The sequence below is a fragment of the Mesitornis unicolor genome, unplaced genomic scaffold, assembly GCF_000695765.1.
Source record: "Mesitornis unicolor isolate BGI_N332 unplaced genomic scaffold, ASM69576v1 scaffold46393, whole genome shotgun sequence".
NCBI classification, from domain to species: domain Eukaryota; kingdom Metazoa; phylum Chordata; class Aves; order Mesitornithiformes; family Mesitornithidae; genus Mesitornis; species Mesitornis unicolor.
Window position 1 is genome coordinate 5,749 of NW_010174840.1, and position 20,686 is coordinate 26,434.

At 39.4% G+C, this 20,686-nt stretch overlaps 1 protein-coding gene across 1 annotated transcript; it reads right to left on the minus strand.

Moving 5' to 3' along the window:
- Positions 1-3,596: 3,596 nt before the first annotated feature.
- AUTS2 (autism susceptibility candidate 2) lies at positions 3,597-20,423 on the minus strand. The gene is made up of 8 exons (XM_010181173.1): positions 20,358-20,423; positions 18,600-18,629; positions 16,950-17,021; positions 12,947-13,088; positions 12,337-12,414; positions 10,910-10,993; positions 9,801-10,023; positions 3,597-4,836 (listed from the first exon to the last, which is right to left on the minus strand). The coding sequence occupies exons 2-8, from the start codon at positions 18,606-18,608 to the stop codon at positions 3,597-3,599; spliced, it is 1,848 nt and encodes a 615-aa protein (XP_010179475.1). The 5' UTR covers positions 18,609-18,629; positions 20,358-20,423.
- Positions 20,424-20,686: the final 263 nt, after the last annotated feature.

Genomic DNA, 20,686 nt, shown 5'->3' on the forward strand with positions numbered 1-20,686 from the left:
AAAGGCAAGAAGGTATCAGTAAGGTACAAACAGCAGAAAACCAGGTTAGAGCTAGGTTTTTAGTAAAGAAAGACAAAGAAGATAATATAGGAGGATAAAAAAGAAGGGACAAAGCGCAGCATAAAGTGAACATTGTATCAGGGAACAAGCATCGTGAATGCTTTCAAAGAATCACTTCCCATACGCTACCTTAGCTGGCATCAAAACAGGTGATAGGAACCTGCTAAGTAGAAAACTATCAAGAGTCTGGGAAAGTGGGATCTTTAAAGCATAAAGTAGAGGTTCTGGGTGTTACAAGCATAGTAGCCCAGGGTTTTCTATGATCCTGATCTGCCACACCCTACAGAATAATACCATTCTGCCTAATTTCATTCTTACTGGTAGTATTTGGCACAATCTTTAAACAAACTTAATTTCTTAAATACTAGTAATTCAAAACCAGAAGATTTAAGGCAAATGTCTTGAATGGAAAATCCTGGTAAAAAGATTAAATTGTCTATACCTGCAAGCTAACGTCCCTGTATCAAACTTTTGAAAAGCAATGAATGCATCTGAAAAAGTTTAGAAGCATTAAAAGAGTTTCATCTCTTACTATACCTTTCAGGCATATTCCTCGGAGCATCATCACTCTTACCAGAAGACCTGACACCCAGATCTTCAAAGGCTTATAGCCACTTGAATTGTATTGACTTTGAAAGGAGTTGAATGCTTTCTGGGACTCTGGGAGTGAGTGTTCATTGCCTTCATTGGGCATTCAGGACTATCAGCAGGAGCATGCTCACCACCTGAGAGGTCTCTACACTCAGATACCACAGTTCTTCCCCCTAAAGACACTGACAAAGCTGTCAGAACTCCTGTTACAGTGCTCTGAGATAAGCCTGAAAGATGATGCTCTCATTCTCATCTCTCATGGGGTCTCTCACACTGTATCTGTGCAAGCTTGCTCCAATAGTTTTCATCCTTCTATGGCCATCTGTAACTGGGTTCCTTCAGAAACTTGAAAGGTTTCTTAATGACGTGCCTCCAGAAGACTGAGATACAGGTTCCTCGCAGAAAGAGAAAATATCTCTTTTTGCATATTATACTACTATTGCACATTCTGCACAGTTTACACAAAATTGGTTATTAGAAAAGACAGAGGGCTGTTCTTTTCTCTTAGTTACATGGTTGAAATTCAGGGAAATTTCACTTTCATCAGATTTACATTGAAGTAAGAATAGAATACAAACAGAAGTGCTACAGGGCTGAAGAGAGAAACAAAAGCAAGCTTGAATATATGGCTGCATATATTTAGTTGCTTACCAAAACAATTGGCAATTACTGAGGGAGAAGCAAGCAAATCTCAAGTTCCCTCTGCCAAAGTAACTTGGATAAAGGTTTTGAAGTGCTTGCAACAAGCTTGTAAAAAACTCTCCTAACTAAAAAAGTCTCCTGGACATCATGTATCATGATAGTACACCATGAAAGCTGTACTATGAAAAACTAAACAACTGGTAAGAAATTGGACATATTTATGTACAGATTGTTCATAGTAACCTGTAGCCTTATCTTTAGCTGATTAAAACTGGTAAAATGCCATTACACTTTTAATAGCTATTTCTTCTGAACAAAACCCCACTCTTGGGAAAAAGTATTTCTTCCCCATAGCAGCGATGGGGTACTCCACACAAAGAAGCACCTAGCAGTTTAGTTCACATTTTTTAATAACATGGCACAATTTACATTACACAAGTCTTCGCTGATGAGAAAACATGCTGAAGATTGAGAGCTGCTTCACTTTTCTTTTCACATAGGATCTAGAAAGGACTTTATTACATACAGGATAAACAGCAAAAAGGTTCGTATATAACAATCTCTTTACAATACTGAAAGCTACCACTACGGTTCCAGTGTACATATTCTTCAGGGTTGAGGGTTTTTTGTATTTTTCCTTTTGTTCTTAAAAAAAAAGATACCACTGCACAACATCTGGAGTTCACAAAATCTGAAGCTCACAACTAAACCTTCAGTTGACTACTAAAATAGATCTCTGATCATTAGAAACAACTGTCTGTAGTTAACTTTTTTCTTTTTTTTTTTCTTTTTTTTTTGCCAAAACAGGATAACAACTTCAGATAGCACTTTAATACACTAGAAGACCAATGGAACTAATTTTATTTCATACATGTATTTTACAGTCCAGTAGACAAGATATTGAATTCTCTCTGATAAAGTCATATTCTCTCCAAATATTTAGACAAGAAACTTAACACATTATAAAAAAGTGTGTTATGAAAAGACAGATTTCAGAAGATTTATGCATATTTTTAAAAAGGACCATGTTCTTCATGTTATTTCATGTCTTCTATGATTAGGGAACAACAAGGCTGACCTGTTAACTATTCACAGACTTTATTACCAGCTGAAATACAGTAAATTGCATTATGAAATCTGCATCCGAGTTCATTCATTAAGCTAATGATCCACAGTGAAAACATGTCCATCATTTAGAAAAGTATTAGCTTTCTTGTAGGATTTGTTTCAATGTAGCTAGAAATCACTTAACAACATAAAAAAAAAAGGTGTGTGTACAGAGAAAAATGACACACTGGCAATAAATATAAAACCAGACATGAATGCCTATAAGCAGATGTTCTTCCAAAAATAAATTTCACATGTTAAGTGACAAAAGTCCTGGAAAATATCCAGCATTTGATTATTACTCTGTTTAACCCAGATTAATGTGACTAAAAACCAATCTGCCATGACTACAGTATCAGTGATTACAGATCACTAACCCTGACGTGTTCTAAGGAATACATGTGCTACAGTAACTTCAGCATCTTGATGCAGGGGTTCAGACAGAAAACTACACTTCTAATAGGGTGCTTCTTCATCAAAACAAGCAAGAGAAAGAGGTTTTTGTTATAGATGAGCTTGTTCAGGGAAAATATGACTTTAATTATGTTGTGTGTTGAAAAGGCTCCTTTGAGTTATAAAGGCTTTTGTGAAAAGCCTTAAAATTCATTGCATAGTTGAAGGGGTTTAGCTGTCTATAATAATATATGTAACACAGCATAAGCAGACTGTGTTGACCAATATTAAGTTTGCAAATAGCACAGTTTAAGAAGTATTAATGTATTATGTTACTTAATTTTATCTATTTACATTTGTACAAAGTAAAGCTTTCATCTTACCCTTTTTGCATATATGAACCATTAATCCATGAAGCAATCTTTTTACATAAATATCTACAACTGTCTTCACTTCTGGTCTGAAAGAACTTTGTATGGTTGACATTGGTGATGGTTTGTTTCTAGTCACATCATTCAGATTAATGTCTTGTTCTTCAGTTCAAATTTTGAAATTTTTAAACTAGAAATAAAATAGAGTAGGAGACACGAGGAACATATGGACTTGGCTAAAAGATCTGGAAAATTTCAACATAGAATATACAAAAAAAAACATTTCAAAATCTTTGCACTCAGGTCTATACATACTGTACAGTGGGTCGCATCCCCAGTCTGTATCAATGACTAGTAAGAAGGTCTTTATATTATGTTCATTTACAACGTTCTGTCCCTCTTTCTCTGGTTCTTATTTATTCTCAACTCTGCTTATCGAGCCTCAATGTCCTTGAGGGTATGAGAAGGAGGCCTCTCTCTCATCTCTGTTGACAGAGGAGTAGTCCTTCTGGGAGACCCAGGCCGAGGTCCCAGAGTAGAAATAAGAGGTGGAGGTGCACTGAGAGCTGCTGTGGGGGGAGTTTTATTGAGGATGCCATTTTGGTGTCCCATCGGCGGACTGACTCTGGGGTAGTGCATGCTAGGAAGTCCTGGCGTGATTAGGCTTGGATGAGGCAGGTGGCCGTCCAAGGCGGCAGGGTGAACTGAGTGCAGGCGTGCATGTTCATAGTCCTCTCTGAGCATGTGCAACCGCTCCCTGTCATCCAAGTGGTTGCCCCTCTCATGCTCACGTCGAGGGTCAACAGAAAGAGGGTGGTGGTGATGGTGGTGGTGATTGTAGTCATGAGGTTCCCGATCCCTGAATGACCTGTCTGCTTCATATAATCTTGGTGTAGAAAGACGATGAAGGGGGTCATTTCTTAGCAAAAAGTCTCTGCCCAGGGGGTCTCTCCGATGAATGTCTAGCTCTCTGTAAGGATCTCTTAAGGGATCTCTCATTGGATCCCAGTGGAAAGAAGGATAGGGGAAACGTTCTGCACCAGGAATCGGGCTAATTCCCATAAAAGGGGTCATCATGCGAGTCCTATCCAGGCCACTGATGCTGTTCATGTGATGTATACCAGTTACACCTACAGTCATGGGCATAGACACTAAAGGACTTGGATGGACGTTAGATGTAGATATAGGTGGTGGCTGATCAGATGACCTATGAGTCTGAGGTCCCTCAGGTTGAACATCATGGTCTTCCTTTCGCTCTTCCTTCACTTTGACTTCATTGCTTTTCTTCGGATTATCGTATGCTGGCTCATTCTTCCTCTCTGCCTCACGGTTGGAAGTACTGTTAGGCCTGGTGCTCTCTACAACTGGGGGCCTAGCATAGGGTGAAGGAACCCTGGGCATTTGCTTAGATTCTTCCACCACTCGGCTTTCATGGCTCAGGCCTTCTTTCTCCGAAATATAGTTGTCCTTCACCTTGTGCTCTTCAACATTAATTTCCTTCCGAGATTCGGAGTGATCCCTCTCTCGTTCTTTGGGTTTCTCTTTTTCTCGAACCTCGGGATTCAGATGGCTCCTGATCTGCTCATTTGAGCTGCGATTATGGCCGAGGGAGTTTACTGGATGGACAGGTGCTGGTGAAGGATGGCTGGAGTGTCTTTTCTCAATGCTCTCCCTAGAAGAAAGAGAAGTGTAAAAATGAAGGCATGAGAAACTGCAAAAAAAGGAAGTATCTCGAGTGTCTGACTTTATACTCATTGCTTTGCAGAAAGCTAGTAACATGCACCATTAAATGCACTGTTCCTTTTACACACCCAAGAAGAACATCCCATCTCTAAACTAGACCTATTCCTTTACCTTGGCCCACAAAGATGCCCAAAGCTGCTTTGTGAATGATCTGAGGCTTCAAACACTGAAGTCACTCCCAAGAGAATCTAGCTCTAGTACACATATTTCTAAGACAATGGCCTTAATTGTTAGCAAAGAAGAGAGAGAAAAACAAAAACATACTAATTTTATCCAAAAAAAGCAAGACAGTTAAATCCAAATTACATGGTTAGTATTTTACCTGCTTCTTCTATTAAGAATACATTGGGGAAAATAGATGACATTTTGTTCAACTGACTTTTAAAACATTTCTAGACCTATGTACATTACTAATTTATTCTCTCTATTCTTTCCAATCTTCTACCTTTCCAATTTACTTCCCACAATTCAATTTACTTCTTAAAACTGAAATAAAACCCTCTCAAGACACCAGTACTGATGGAGACGATCCACCCTGCTGTACAGGCAGGCCCTTCTCTAAGTGTGCAATGAACCTCAATGCAAGTGTTTTAGTAGAGGTGTCCATCAAGGCTAGATTATGTGTTGGCTTCCTCAGCAGAGATCAGTCTACTCTGTATGTCCATTATTCAGGCTAGCGCTGAAAAGATCACCTCTCTGGAGTCAGTTGTTCTTCAGATTACCAACGCTTTCGTATTTCTAGGGAAAAGCAAGCAGAGCAGGGACAGGGCCAATGTGTCTTCCTGCCAATGCTAGGAAGTCTCAAAATACCATGAATTCGTTCCATCTTTGAAACCTATTTATGTAGCACAAAGGATGAGAGAATAATTGCCTGGCAGTGGACAAAAAGCTCAATATGCGAATGGATCCTGTACCAACTATTTTCTGGAAGCCATATTGACCGGGAGTTGTTACGGACAACACTAAGTGGAAAAGCTTTCCTATTTAAAATTAATCAAATTCCTAAGGTAAATCTAATTTCTCAGTTTCAAAGATTTTAACCTCTCTCTAATCTCAACTGATCTCTGAGTTGAAGTCTTTCCATAAAGACAGATCCAGATATTCAGTGTTGGATGCATGCTGTCTGTTGAGTATAGGAATTCTGTTCCGTGCATGGTGATGGACAATGTGCTGTTAAAGGCATAGGTAAGGGATAAGCAGTGAGGCCCTCTGAAGACTAGCTCCAGTTCACGTGGTTTCTCTTTGGGTGCTGCAGTCTCTCCTTAGCAAAGCATAACCTGAACATGCTTGGATGAGGACAGCATATTTAAATTTATTCTGGACGAGATACTGCAATACTGGCTGGCTGAAGGGCAATTCAGAGGGCAACTTTTAAGTGGACACTTGCTCTTTCACCTGTACAATTTCTGCTAACTACTTTTTAGCTGAGCTAAACTGCATAAGATTTCTACCTATATTTACTTTTGGATGGTGAAACTGCAGCAACTGCAGAAGAAATGTATTTCAGAAGGAAACTCTCATTATTATAATCTTGCCAGATGAATCTTTTGCTGGTCTAGACTGAATTGTTGAAAGTGTCATTTTATGGGCCATGTCTGGGAGACCTCAGAAAGTCCAAAATGTGACTGGTGTTAGAAAACATTTTTAAGTCAGAGCGTTTGATACCAGAACTGCCCAGTCTGCACTGGCTACCATAATTGGAATCAGGTTCTGCTTTGATTACTTGTGCCCTAAACACTCTTTGATTAATTGTGCCCTGGCTCTCATTTCCCTCCTCTTGCTTTCCACCAAAAGTTGAGTCATTTGATTTAACAGCTTCCAGATTTGGATACAGTGAGACCAAGTCAAGGCACTTCAGTCAAGGCTTTCTCAGTGTGAAGACTCAACACTTTTACTTTGCTGGGAAAGCACTGCCTTGTGGAATCTGCAATACCTAGTATTTTATTTATTTTGCTCATTGGACTAGTTCAGAGGGCACCCTTAATTGTTTTATTTCACTAGGAGAGCTCATTGAGTCCTTTTGCTGATGTTTAATCAGTTTTCTATGTAATCGATGTATTTTAAATTATGCATAAAATTTAGAGAAAATAACATGCATTTTCTGTAACTAAAGAAAAATATATGTGCAACCAAAATAACATACTCTTTTGCCAATTTCAGCCTGTTCAATTACAGTGATAGTATTATCTCAAGAGCCTATTGATTATATAGCTCACTTCAGTGAACTATGTGTAATTCAGTGGTCAGAGAGGGAGTAATTTTATATCCTCAGATCTGTCAAGAGCTCCTTAGGTTAATAATATAGGAACAGCTCTAAGCCTCTGTCCTTGAAAAGAAGAAATTTAAGATCATGTTCTCAAATGAACTAATTACGAAGTAAAGTGTATTTTGAGACTGTTTGCTACACTGAATGATACTGAGTATAATATGCTGAGTACTTTGCCTCAGGTATGTTAATAAAAAGATCAGTAGATTCTTATTTGATATTTTTTATGCTCTAGAATTACATATGCTTAAATGTTATCATTAGAATGGAATTGCTCAGTAATCTTTTAAACAAAATACCACTGAGAAGGAACAAATCCTGTTTTTCACAACAGCTATTTTTACTGATTTTTTTTTTCTCCTAATGCTAAGCTGGAGTAATGGAGTCCTTAAAACAAAAACCAAAAAACCCCACAACTGCAAACTACATTCCAGGAGAAAGTGGGCACCTTATGTAGCCACTGCAGTCTAACTCCCCAGATGCCTCTGCACCTGGGAAAGGTTGACAGATTGTAGATCCATATTATCTATGCTATCTTCAGGAAATTACCTTATCTCAGTCTGGCTGGGAAGGGGCTGCAGAACACTGGCCATACCACTTATCCAAGAAGAGTGACCAGTGATTTACTGCACCCCACTCTAACGTGGATCTTAGGTAGAGGAGGGCCAAGCTAAGAGGAACTTCTGAGGTGTCTCTCTGCTGATAACAGAAGAAATCTAGATGAGTGCTTTTGGCTAGACAGCTCATCTAGGGGCTGATAAAGTTAGACAGGATGATTTTCAGATTAAATCATACCTCCAGGCGTGATTCCCAGTTCTTCCTGTTTGGGCAAATTAGCTTAAAATAGGTAACACAGACTGGGACCTCAACTAAAAAGCAGGGCTACTTCCTCACCCCGCTGGGTGCCGTTGAAGATAAAACAGGTATGAGAGGCTCACAAGCTATTCCAGAGATTATCTACAAAGGGAGCATGTCTCCAGGAAGGAATTCTCAGCATCTTCTCATACAGGCAACAGTGTGAGCATGCTGCAAAGTAGAACTCTTCAAAACCACAAAGATAGATGCACAGTGACACTAGATCGGCAAAAACATTATAGTACTAAACTGGTAGCCATAGTTGTGCAGAAGTATGAAGTATGAATGAAGCTTACTTTTAAGCTCTCAAATTATTGAAAATAAATATGTTCTGAGCTATGATATGGAGTTCAGGCAATGCCAAAGAAGCTTGCAAGGAATGCATTTCTGAAAGGGATTTTCTTCAGCAGCAACACTTCATAAGAAAACAACAAAACAGCAACTGAAATAATCATATAATTCTAAAGACTACTCATATCATTAATAAATAAAAAGCTTTGCCATTCAAGCCAGTAAAGTTACTCTCATGCTTAAGCTTTTTGCAGGACAGAATCCCCAATTTGTAACAGCAACTTATTTTGAAGCATTAACACCAGACATGAAAATAATGAAGCTATGCTACCAAACAGAAAATATTCCAAATGGAAAATGTAGGTGAAAAGATCTGTAGTTTGACTTGCTCTTCACATTTTACAATAACACAGAAAAGCTCTTAAATGTATTTTTAGAATATCTAATGTGTTAGCATAACTTCTTTTAGAAAAGGTTACTAATGAGTATATTTGGGTTAGTGACAGAGAAGTCAGAAAAGCACATCTCCTAAATATTATTTTATGTTAAAAAATTAGAAACAAATAGCCATTATGTAGTAATGTGCAAACTTAACAGGAAAGCCATTAAGCCACAACTGAAAAAGCTGACATCATCCTCTCTACATTTTTCAAGGAAGGCATGACACTTGCTGAATGGCAAATTCTTTTAATTTGGTACTCAAATGTTAAGAGGAATTGTTACTGAGTTAACTGTATCATGGGAACAGTTCTGACAAAAAAAAATTATGACCAGGTTTTACTTTTCATTAACCCTTCCCAGCCTGGACATGTTAGTGTGCAAGTCCATGTAAAACACTGAATAAAAACTGTGCTTGAAGGTGTGTAACAGCAGTGCATGTGTGTGTGGCTTTTTTGAGGGGAATTAAGGTTGATTTAATGAACTGTGTGCACTGAAACTTACTGCGGTATTGGAAAATGACATACCCGGTGCATTGTATTGTGTTATCATTTTACAGCTTTTCATTGGTCCCTCTGATCAGTCCATTTTTGAGGAGGGAGGTAGGGTTGTTTTGCAGACAAGGTCCGATTTACGAAGTTATTTACATATTCAAAGATGCAGATACATGTCAGATAGACTTTATAATTCTTTTTTCATCCTGCCAGGCACCTATCTACACATTAAATCTTCAAAAAACCTATGGCAATGTGACCCACAAAGTAACAGACTGCATGGGTCTGATTCTGTTCTTACTTGACGCTGCCTGAACTCTGCTCCAGCAAAGCTCCTTCTGTGTGGTGCAAGTGAGAAGAGAAACAGATGCAGTAGGAAACACCCGAGTTAGAAACCTGCTTCCTCCACAGTGCCTCGCGTCATCTCAGGCCTGCAGGTGTCCCACCGCTGAAGCTCTGGTTTAACAATGTGCCAGGCTGGGAAGGGTTAAAAGCGGAACAGAGCCCCAAGCTTTGAACTAGACAATTCTTGGAAGTGTTCTTTCGTACCTTTCTTTGTCATCTTTACTAACAGATGAGTCTCGTTTATCTACATCTCTATCTCTGTCATGAGCTGCAGCAGATGAACTGCGCTCCAGCTCTCCTGGCTTCAGCCAGGGCGGAGGGGTCGGGAACGAAGGAGGAGTTCGGTGCAGTCGGTTCCAGGGCTCGTGAGGGTTGCTAAAGCTCTGCATACTGGGGCCATCCTTGTGGCCGAACATTGAGTTGGGTGCTGAAATGGTGAAGTGGAAAACAAAAAGGTTTAAGAAAAAGGTATGCTCTAGTGAAGGTACTTACCAAAAAAACTTTTACAGCACTCAGAGTTAAAATGAATACATATTATTGGGAGCTGGAAAAGGAAAGGAAATTAACAGAGATTCATTAGAGGGTCTCATTCCTAAAAATGGGCAGGCATCTGACAGCTGTTTTAATTGGAAAGGGAAATGCTGTGGATAAAATTGACAAGGGATGAAGTAGTAAGATAAAAGTGACAATGATCCTTATTCCAAATATTTTGGAGACATCAGGAAATGACCATTATACAGACTATAAATAATGGAACTTGTTGCATTTGATCCTGAACCAAAGTAAAATAATGTGACCAAAATCATGCCAGATTTGAAGTATGGAGAAAGGGAGTGATTTTTAAAAGGATGATCTTTTGTGACGGGCCAAATCTAGAGAAATGTTGATGATCCTGGACAAATAAATGCAGGTTAGTGATTTTTTCCAGGCACATGTCCTGGATTACTGGTGAGAAAGGAAAAAACCCAAACATGTTCCCATCCACAGCTAGGGATGCTGCACACATTAACTATTTCTGAACATGCAATAAAACTATGAGAAATTTCACATACTCCTTAGACTCATAAGTTCTATAGTCTTTTTTTTCAATAACTGTACAACATAATGGTGACATTTAGCACTGTGTTGAACCCAGACTCTTAAGTAACTAATAGAAAATAATTTACTGATGACTAAAAAATGATGCTTAGATGAAAATCTCTTAGTGGCATGTGGTCTAAGCAACTGGGAAAAAAAGACAGCAAATAGTCACTATCACTCAATATCCTGAATTGCACAGCAAACAAGAATTCATAAACAAAGAGGTTACTCACTAACTGTTGGGTTCCCGAGTCCCCCGAAGGCATTGCTACCCACTGCAGTGAGACCGCTGAAGGAAGCTGGTCGATTGAAAGGCTCTGCAAACCAAGGGAAACAGCTGAAACTCACTGGCATGTTAGTAATTATGATAAAGCATTACCATGTTACCCAACTGCATTGAGACTGCTTGAAAGTTCCGTCTGTGCCCATCAGTAGTTTAACATCATCCTGCCACAACACAGTGGTGACTCTGAGGAGCCAGGGTTTAAATAAAACCAATTTTTTCCCCTAGACAACATGCATGGGAACATCTTACTAGAAAAACTTCCTCTTCAAAGAAAAACAAGATGTTAAAATATACATGGTATTGGAGCTGCATAAGTAGCTACTTCATTTAAAACTTGCAAACATCTCCATTTTTATTTCCTTTTTTTTCCTTCCAATTCAATTTCATGGTCTTTCTCAGGAAATGTCCCTAGCTAGCAAGACTATTATTAACTCTGGTGACTGTGCTGCAAAACACCTTCAGGCCACGCCTCCTAAAACATAGCCAGGATATAAATAAAATGTTCTATTATACTGGTATTTCATGCTGACCTGAACATTTTGTAATGCTCTTGATATTTATTGCTAATGCTACATGAAACTATGGACTGAAAGATACAGGAATGATTCTTTTAGTAGTTAATGCATATAAAATATATAAGTTGCATGAAGGAAATCCTACTCTCACATTACTTTGGAGAACTCTAGTGATTTTGGTGAAAGTACTTCTGATAAATACCAGCCCAGAGAAAACAAGACTAAACCTAGCATTTTCTACAATGAACCTACATCGTGAGTCTGCTGTATCAATCTGGTCACCCTCATAAATTCTTCCCTATGCAAAATAAATGCCAATTTAGAGTCTTGATGTCTGATGCTCCCATAGGCAGCAGACCACCTTACTGCAACACTAGTAAGTTAGAAGGGAAATAACATTTGGTAACTTCGGTGGTTCCATTTTTAAATGCACATTCACTAATTTTCACTAACAGACACATTTGAGGCTAGATCGCAAGATTTTAGCCATAAATATATATTCATTTAAACAGAAAAACAGACATCTAATACGAGTTAGAAAAAGAAACACCTCTATGAACCAAAGCCCTAACCCTAAGGCTTTTTTTTGACTGGTTATAAACATGACTACAGTGAAACCTAACCAGCCCTGTCACTCCGCTCCTCTAGCGTGCAGAAGTATTTCCAAAGATGCTGTCAGTGACACTGTTATGTGTATTTAGAAATGCTACTTAGGTAATGGCTAAAATGCACAATTTGTAAAGGTTAAGTAGGGAGGATACTCAAAGATTCTCCATTTGGGCAACCGTTAATTGTCTCAGTGTGCTCAATGTGTGTCACTTCTGAGTTGTATTCACCATTAGTTGCAGAGAAAGCTTACCTAAGTGAGCAGCTGGGTTGAGAAAGTTGCTGTGGTGAGGCGGTGGGCCGAAAGGGGTGCCTGCTGGATGCCCCCCACCTGCCAAAACAAGGCAAAAGGCGTGAATTCCCAGCAAAAGCTCAGAAAGGGACTTGCTGTGCTCTGGGCTGGACTGTCAATTCTGAATGGCAGCTCACGTCAGCAAAGATTGCCGTGCACTGGGCATGGGCTCTCAGGTCAGAATCCTGCACTAACAGCAGCTGCTTTTCTAAACAGAGGTTCCCAGTTATAGTATAACGGGTGGGTGAGGTGGGGAAGTGTTTCAGTATGGAATAAAACTGAGCGTGTAATAATACAGCATATTTCCAACCTGTCATATCCATGGTACATCAGACACCACTGCATGAAGAAATGTTCTTCCATTTACTACCCGTATGGCATTTCAGCAGGTTGGGCTTTTTTAAAAGCATATATAGAAAAATTTTTAAATATTTACCAATAGACTAATAGCCCCTGGCATGTCCTGCAGAGAGCTCAAAAGCCAAAGCATACGGGAAATTTCCTTTTAACATGGCAAGGATTACCATTCTAATGAGCATGTCACAAGAAGATTTCACTTCGCAGTACTCACTGGCAGTGGAGAAGAGAGTTGAGGGCCGGGCCAGGTCATGGGGGTGGTGGATGGCTCCAAAAAGGCTGGGGCCTGGTGGCCTGCTCAGAAATTCAGGTTTCAGGCCAAAGTCCAGCTTGTGCGGATCAGACTGCATCTGTTTCTGAAATGTAAAAACAGGATTTATAAGAGACTGTCCTAAAAGTCAGCAGTAAAAGACACTTTCAGAATAATGTGGTTATAGCAATTTATTCACACAATCTGACAAGTTAGTTTTAACAAGAATATTAGCTTCTGGGGCCTCGAGCATAGGTGCAAGGCTATTTTCCTGGAAAGGCATCTAAGGCAGAGAGAGAAAATCTCAGGCTCCCAATGCACATTTAGAGTGTCTTCACACATGCTCACATCCATCCCTCTGGAGCAAAACATTTCAGCACAGACCTGAACACACATAAAAATCTTTGAAGAGGCCTCAGACACTTGCTTAGCTCTAAAAATAGGTCTGGCTTAAAATAATGAAAGGAAAGCTGAAGAAAAAGGTCAGTTTGGAGCTGATCCCAGGCAGGCAGGCATGTTAACAGCTGGGTGAAAGCACCGAGTATGAGAGGCCCAGCTGGCAGCTGCCCCCTTCCTGCTGTGGGGTCCCCTGCAAGGCAGAGACCGGGCAGTGGGGGGACACCAGAACTGCTCATGTGAAATGTGGGGCTGCAGTGTAGAAACACTCGATCAAGTGTGTGCTTCAGTGCCTCTTGGACTGTAACTGAGCAAGCTAGGGGCTAAAATGAATCAAATTACAGACAAAGCGTAAGAACTGAAGTCCCACTTTGCCCACTCCAAATTCAAACACTGTATGTTGCTGTCTTTATTTATATGGCATTAGAATCAGCAGACTTTCTTTTTTAAGGTAAATTTGCTGAGGTAGCTGTATTGCAAATGATAAGTGGATGAAGGATGGGCTCTTCCTTTGTGCCATATACTCATTTCAGTGGTCCCTACTTAGATAGTTTTACAGAATGAAGAAGAAAACCAAATCCCCAATTACCTATGCTGCCAGAACTCCCTAAACACCGATTGCTGATTAATTGTGCAGGTCAGCTGAAAGGATTTACAAATGTGTAACGGTGAACCAGCAGATCTTAACAGTAATTCTGGTGCATGTTACGCTTTATAAATCAGTATTTAATACTGTGCCAGCTCAGAGTACAGACTATTACAATGATATAAATATGCATATTAAAAAGCTATGACCAAGTTAATGTGCATGCCTAGTAGCTGTTTTTCAAGTGCTAGTAACATGTCTATGTTACTATGAGAACAAAAAAAAGGCAAAAAAAAGGCTTTATCAATGTTTTGAGATAACAGCCTGCAAGAATACTCAAATGGAAAAGATGTCCAATGCAGGTAATGTCATTTAAGGAAATAACACTGCAGTGTTTTAATAATTTTTAAAAGTTCAGAAATTACAAATGCCTCAGTTGGAGCCTGCGTGCCAAATTTTCATGTTGTTAACTCTTTTTATTCTTCTTTTGAACCACCAAATTATAAACCTCTGGCAAGCATTACTCAGAATAGCAAAAGCTGGCTGAAACTTTAATTACTGCCATATGAACAGTGCTGTTCTAATAATGAAAAAATCTCCTATCTGAAAAGGAACAGCAATATCATGGATGTGTTAAAAGATTTTCTAATGTGTTGCTTTTACCAAAGAAAACTGATCAGGTTTCTTTTATCCCCAGTTGCTGTTCAGAAAAGCACCCCTCTTGATGATAATCTTTACAAATGTATTTCAAGTCCAGCAAATGTGTAATACCTTAATTCAGGGCCCACTAAAATCGATGCAAATATCTGCACTAATTTCATGGTGTGTTTGATCGGGCAATAAGGCCTTTCCTAAAAGACAGAGGGCCAATTACGGAGCTAAATTCTCTCTTGAATCCTGGCCAGTAACACACAGGTCAGCCTGAGGAGCATAAAACTGCTTTGTGCCCAGAGCTGGTGTGCAACCCTGGCTTCGGCTGAGGAATTCCCCAGGCGTGCAGACAGGTCACACAGGTCTGAACCGCATCTTGGTGCAGAGGCATAGGCAGGCAAACAGCATCCACAGCTGCATGCAATTTTCCCGGGGTCAGGAAGGTTGTGTTTTCAAGTTCCCTATCTTGGCTGCTTCTTCAGTGTCTGCTGTTGCCCTCTGCAAGCAATTGCTGGTGGGCCAGATAGTTACCAATTCTTCTGTACTTTGCAGGCAGTTGGGTGGCAGTGCATGCAGACTTGAAACCTCTGAATAAATGTATTTTATTCCCTGCTCTATGGTCAGGCAGAGTCTTCAGCTTGCGCAGAGGAATAGGCACCTTCACAACCTCGGGCTAGAAGGAGAAATCATTCTTATGAGCCTTCACCCAGGGATTTCACCCTTTATGGGTGCATGCAGAGGGAGAACTTCATTCCCATGTGGGAGTCTGACAGCCCACAGGGACATATCCCAACTCGCCTTACTGACTGTAGACCATAGCTCATTTTTTGACTGAACTGAGTTAGTGAAATACATTTCCCAATTATTCTTGAAATTACCATCATGCACAGCCTCAGAGAGTCAAGTAACATCCTTTCCTGTACTTCTGGACTTTATTCTTGTTTTTGACGTGCATAGGAAAGTATTAGGTAAGGAAATGGCTGCATGAAAATGGCATTTACTATGAGTGATAAATACACTAGTATGACCTCTCTCTGAATATCAAATCAAGGAAGATTCAAAAGACATAGATAGCATGGGAATAATAATTTCATTTCAAGAAAATACCTTTTCAATAAAATAAAAAAAAGGACATATAACTCTCTAGGTCTATAATCTTGTCTTTTTTGATAATGGGAAGATGAATGAATATCACTAGCAGGGGAAACATAAGGAAGCAGAGAAGAGAGATATGTCTACTGCAGCAAATTAACCTGTCAACCTTGTTTAAAAGGGTTATTTTTAAACTCTATCAGCTGTGGGTTTTAGTAGCTGTTCAACATCTTCATATTCTTATAGCACTGACTTATACAATTCAATTGCATACACAGACTGCAAAGTGCTATGGACTCCTTGTTGATTTTACTTTCTGACACAAACTACTGACTCCTGAAGTACAACCACGAACAGTAAAGAACACCAGCCTTTCCTGCCTTACTGAAAACTTTGAGGAGCAACAGTGAATTTTTCAGTGACATGTAACTGAAAATATCATAAAGGGAAAGAAACCTTCTTCACAGAGTTCATGTGCAATGAAAATACAGTTAAAGTATGAATATACCCTCACTATTACAGGAATAAATTGCTTGTTTTTCTCTACCATCTGTTTCTGGAGACTCTAAACTGACTGTGGTCCTTACCCTTGAAGAATCAAAGGACTTCAATGAAAATATTTCCACCCCTTTACCTTCAGTGCGACAAGACAGTGTCTGGATAACATCACTCCACCTGCAAGGCTGTGTCTGCCTGACCAGCCCAGACACATACAGGTGCCAACCTCCAGCTATCAGAATGGTTGTGAAAAAAGACTGATGGGAGTCTGTGCAGCCACACTGGATAAAGCTTCATCAGGACAGAAGAAATCTTCCTGTGCCCTCTTCTACCCATGAACATTAGTAAGACGAATGGGATACACATGCCTAGCTTCTCCAGATTTTAAAAAAAAATAATCTTGATATGTTTGTGTCCTCAGCCATAAAAAACACAATGTTGTAGCTCACAGGCACACTCATTTAGCTGTTAGCTACAAGCTGGTTCTTATCACCTAAGATCTGGTCTCCTTTCTCTGTGGCATCACAGATACTCCTTTGAGACTCTACCTTTAGGTTTTTCATTTCAATATACCATTACTATGAAATGGAAGTTATGCTACAATGCTACATACAGTAACTTTAACAAGAAATTAGCCACAGCTGATTTCAAGCACAGAACTGCTAACAGCAAGAGTCAAACTCTTTCTCTCACAGGTCTGCACTGTACAATTCATCTGAAATGCAGGTGTGCCCAAAGACTGACCTTGACTTTCTGTTGGTGATGGTATATCTGCCAGGCGATGTGAACATGCATAGCGCACCACTTTCCAGGTTTCTGGAAAAAATAAAGGAATATAACATGAATTAATAACTTTCAAAAACCTGTGATGCTTTATTCTAGTTACAGCAAGTCTTGCTAACTGTTAGCCCAGCCTGTTTTGGTCTAAGGACTTCCCCATGACAAGACGACTGAAAGCAAAGCGTCTCCCTTCAGTGCCTTCCCCTCTGTCCTCTTGGGACAACAGAAATGCAAAGAATTTGTCCCATGCTAAGAACTTTATCTGGATATCCACAAATGCCCTTGGTCACTCTCCTCTCCAAATAAACCCATGCTCAGTTTTTACGCACTCTTGCAATCTTCTGATGCCACTGGCTGAGAATGCAGCTCGTGTTGCTGAAACCAATGAAACTCTCCCAGCTGGCTGGATTGCCTCACAACTGTACATTGAGTTCATTTCCAAAAGTGCAACTATTCTAAGGCCAGACTTCCACTAAAATAAAAAAACGAAAGTCCTTCAAAAGATCACTCTGGTTTTCAAAATTAATTGGACTCCCTCATATTGTTGCTGGTCTGTATCTCCAAAACTGTGGCTCCTAAATACACTGAACAAATTGGAGGTGAAATGAATTCATTCTGTTTGGGAAGGCTCTTTGCATCCTTCCTGTCACCATGTTTTTAAGTAACAGAGAGGAGAGAGGGAGGAAAGAACCGGAGCGTTATTTGGGTTTCTTGTTGATTTTGTACTCCATTTCAAGGACACCTGGAAATCGTGTTGGAAAAAGACTAATTCAGGATATACTTTCTCCAATTTTGTCATTTAGGAGTCTATAGTTAACTACACAACTACAGATTCTTGCAGATTTAAAATTAATCACAGGAATTCAAGAAGCTCCTCAAGCTACTGGTAACTTAAATGTTTCACAAACTATGGCATAAGGTCTGCCTTCTATTTCTAGGTGTACATCAACCAACAATTAAAAACACAAATAAGTAAAACCCATCTCATACACACACTTCCATAGGCTTTTTGCTTATTCGCAGCAACTGGCTGTGCTAAGTGATTTAGTAAGTTTGCTTGGTTCAATCAAAATTTAGACCTTCTTGAACACATTGAAAAATTAACAATAAAACACCTTTCGGATCACTGAAAGACTGGATATTTTTATCTTTATTTCTAAAATATTTTGAGTAGACTGTCTGTCTATAATTGACAACGTATTTGGGTAGGAAGTACCATACTGAATAACACTGAAAATACAAAGTAAATAATAAAAACCAAAATCCTTCAGTCTGCAGTGTAATGACAAGGGATCACTGCTAGCGTAGGTAGGGCTGTAGGATTTGGTTCAGGAAACCTTGTACGCCAACACGATAGAAGGGTTATCAATATTTAACCTCTAGGATGCATGCCAGGGAGTTGCATGAGAAGAACAGAAAACTTCCAACTTTGAAACTGTGTATTTTCCTCAGGTGACCACCAAGATGCATGCAAAGGACTGACCATGCTGCGCAGCAAACACAGTGTAAAATACCCAAGGTGAAACATGGCGAAGCTTTATAATCAGTCTGCTGCCTTAACCCAGTGGGGATGGAGACAAACTTGACAAACTGTATCACAAGAAGATTTCTTACCCTTAACATGGGCCTGAATGGATCTGTCAACTGTGAAGAGAAATGACAGCTTGGTTACATGCCTGTCACTCAAACAATTGCTCTAATTAACAAATCTGTATTGCTTCATTAAGACATGAAATTAAAATATTATAATTTTACTTTCAAATGAACCCCTTTTGGATAATAATTAGTCCTTAGCCTGTGTATTCGAGCTGCTCTCCCTCCCCCCATGGCTGTTGTACCTAAGTGTTGACAAGCAACTAAACAGCCTCACACCAAGTGCTCTGTCCTCTGGCATCAGCATTATTTTTTTTTATTTAATGCTAAAAAAATAGCTGGTTAACTACTCTGGAGAAAAAACACAGATCTATACTTTAGGCCAACTTCTGTCCTCGTCTTTCAAAGCTGCTCGGCTCGTGACAAGACCAGTTAGTGGACAGGGCTACTGCTTCCCAGGTTTATCCCACAGATTGGGTTGGAACAGGCTGGGATGACGTTTCAGACGCGTCCCTGCAAACCAGTGACTGTGTCTGTTCAATGGCTGTGGCATTAGGTCCTCGACTTGTACACTGAGCCATTACTGACTGCTTCCTTGTCTGATGTGTTCTCTATCACAAATTGGCTTTGTCTTAAATATTTTTCACACTGTAACAGATGTTGGTTATCAGTGGCTGCATAAAAAACCAATTTTCTCATTATTTATGTGGCCTTGGTTTTTTGGGTAGATTATTTTCTTATTCTCCTTTTTGCTCACACTTCATCATTTAACGCTGGAAAATAAATTCAATTTATTGGGTATTTTTTCATTGTTTTGGATCTTCTTTTTTGAAATGCAATACTAAAGGAGATTTATTGGTGTAGGAGGTACTTTGCAGACTCAGTGATGGCACAATACATCATCCTGAAATAAACAAAACTCCACTACAAGTTGAAAGGGACCATAAAGCTAAATGACTTAATGATGAAGGCTCTAGTTAGCTTTTCAATTAGACAGAATAAACAGAAAAGAAAAAACGTGGTTCCTTTTAGTATAAACCTCAACTATAACACCAACCAGAGCAAACCAAACTACTGGGACTTGGCATAACCTAAGCAAAACAGCTCTGCTGCACTTCAAAGCTGAGCCATACCACAACAAGGCTTTTCAAGGGGACTTCTCCATTGCTTTTGTCAGAGGATTCTGCTACAAATATGACTGTTATGTTCCTCATTGCACACAATGTGTACTAACTCAAACATGCAAACAACCCATGGGAATTCAGAAAGAACAGAGAAAGGCTAAGAGACAAAGGGCTGAGACAATAAATGCAGTTCACATACACCCGAACTAAAAAATCCAGAGGTGCCAAGTGATCAATAAAGTGCCTCCGTATTTCACTGGTGCGATCAATGATACAGTAACCAAGGGAATAACTGTCATTACCCACATTAAAAACAATTACAGAGTATAAACATAAATCTTCAAGAGGTTTGTACATTTCTATGTTGAACTGGACTTTTATGTCTTTATTCCTGGGCTCGTGGGGATGCCTGCTGACAGCATGGAAAAAGCTCTTTCATTGCGTAGTATCTGTTTGCTTTTGCTAATGATGAGCAGAAGAATTGGGGTTGAATTTATTCTCCTACAACTTTTCTAGTTCTCATGGACTTAAACAGTTCAGACTAAGCTTTAGTTTTAGAATGTTATTTTGGACATATTGAAAATGGTAGCTCTAGCATTCCAGGTTTTCAGGAGCAATAGCTTTAGTTGAGAAAAATATAACATTTCCTACAGACCCGTGGATCTTTCTGTAGAAGGGTGTGTGGGACAGTTCCAGGTCTGGCTGCAACATCAATAGGATTGGAAGTCTAGAAATATCACAAGGAAAGAAAACATTAATCAGTGAAGCAGTGCATAAAACAAACAGAAAGTGAAAAAGAATACTTCTTTATCATTAATATTGCCTAAGCAACGAAGATAAACTTTTTAAAGAGGAAAGGATAACCATTATGAACCACTTTATTAATATACATATTATTGTCTCAATTTTCAAACTTCATTGTCCACCAACTTCCCATTACTTAAAGTTATTTGTAACATCACAGAATCACAGAATCACAGAACG

Coding starts and splice junctions, on each gene's coding strand:
- AUTS2 (XM_010181173.1), bottom strand. Junction 12,415..12,946: donor AACTCTCTTCTCCACTGCCA/GTGAGTACTGCG, acceptor TTGTTTTGGCAG/GTGGGGGGCATCCAGCAGGC. Junction 10,024..10,909: donor ACTCGGGAACCCAACAGTTA/GTGAGTAACCTC, acceptor TCACCATTTCAG/CACCCAACTCAATGTTCGGC.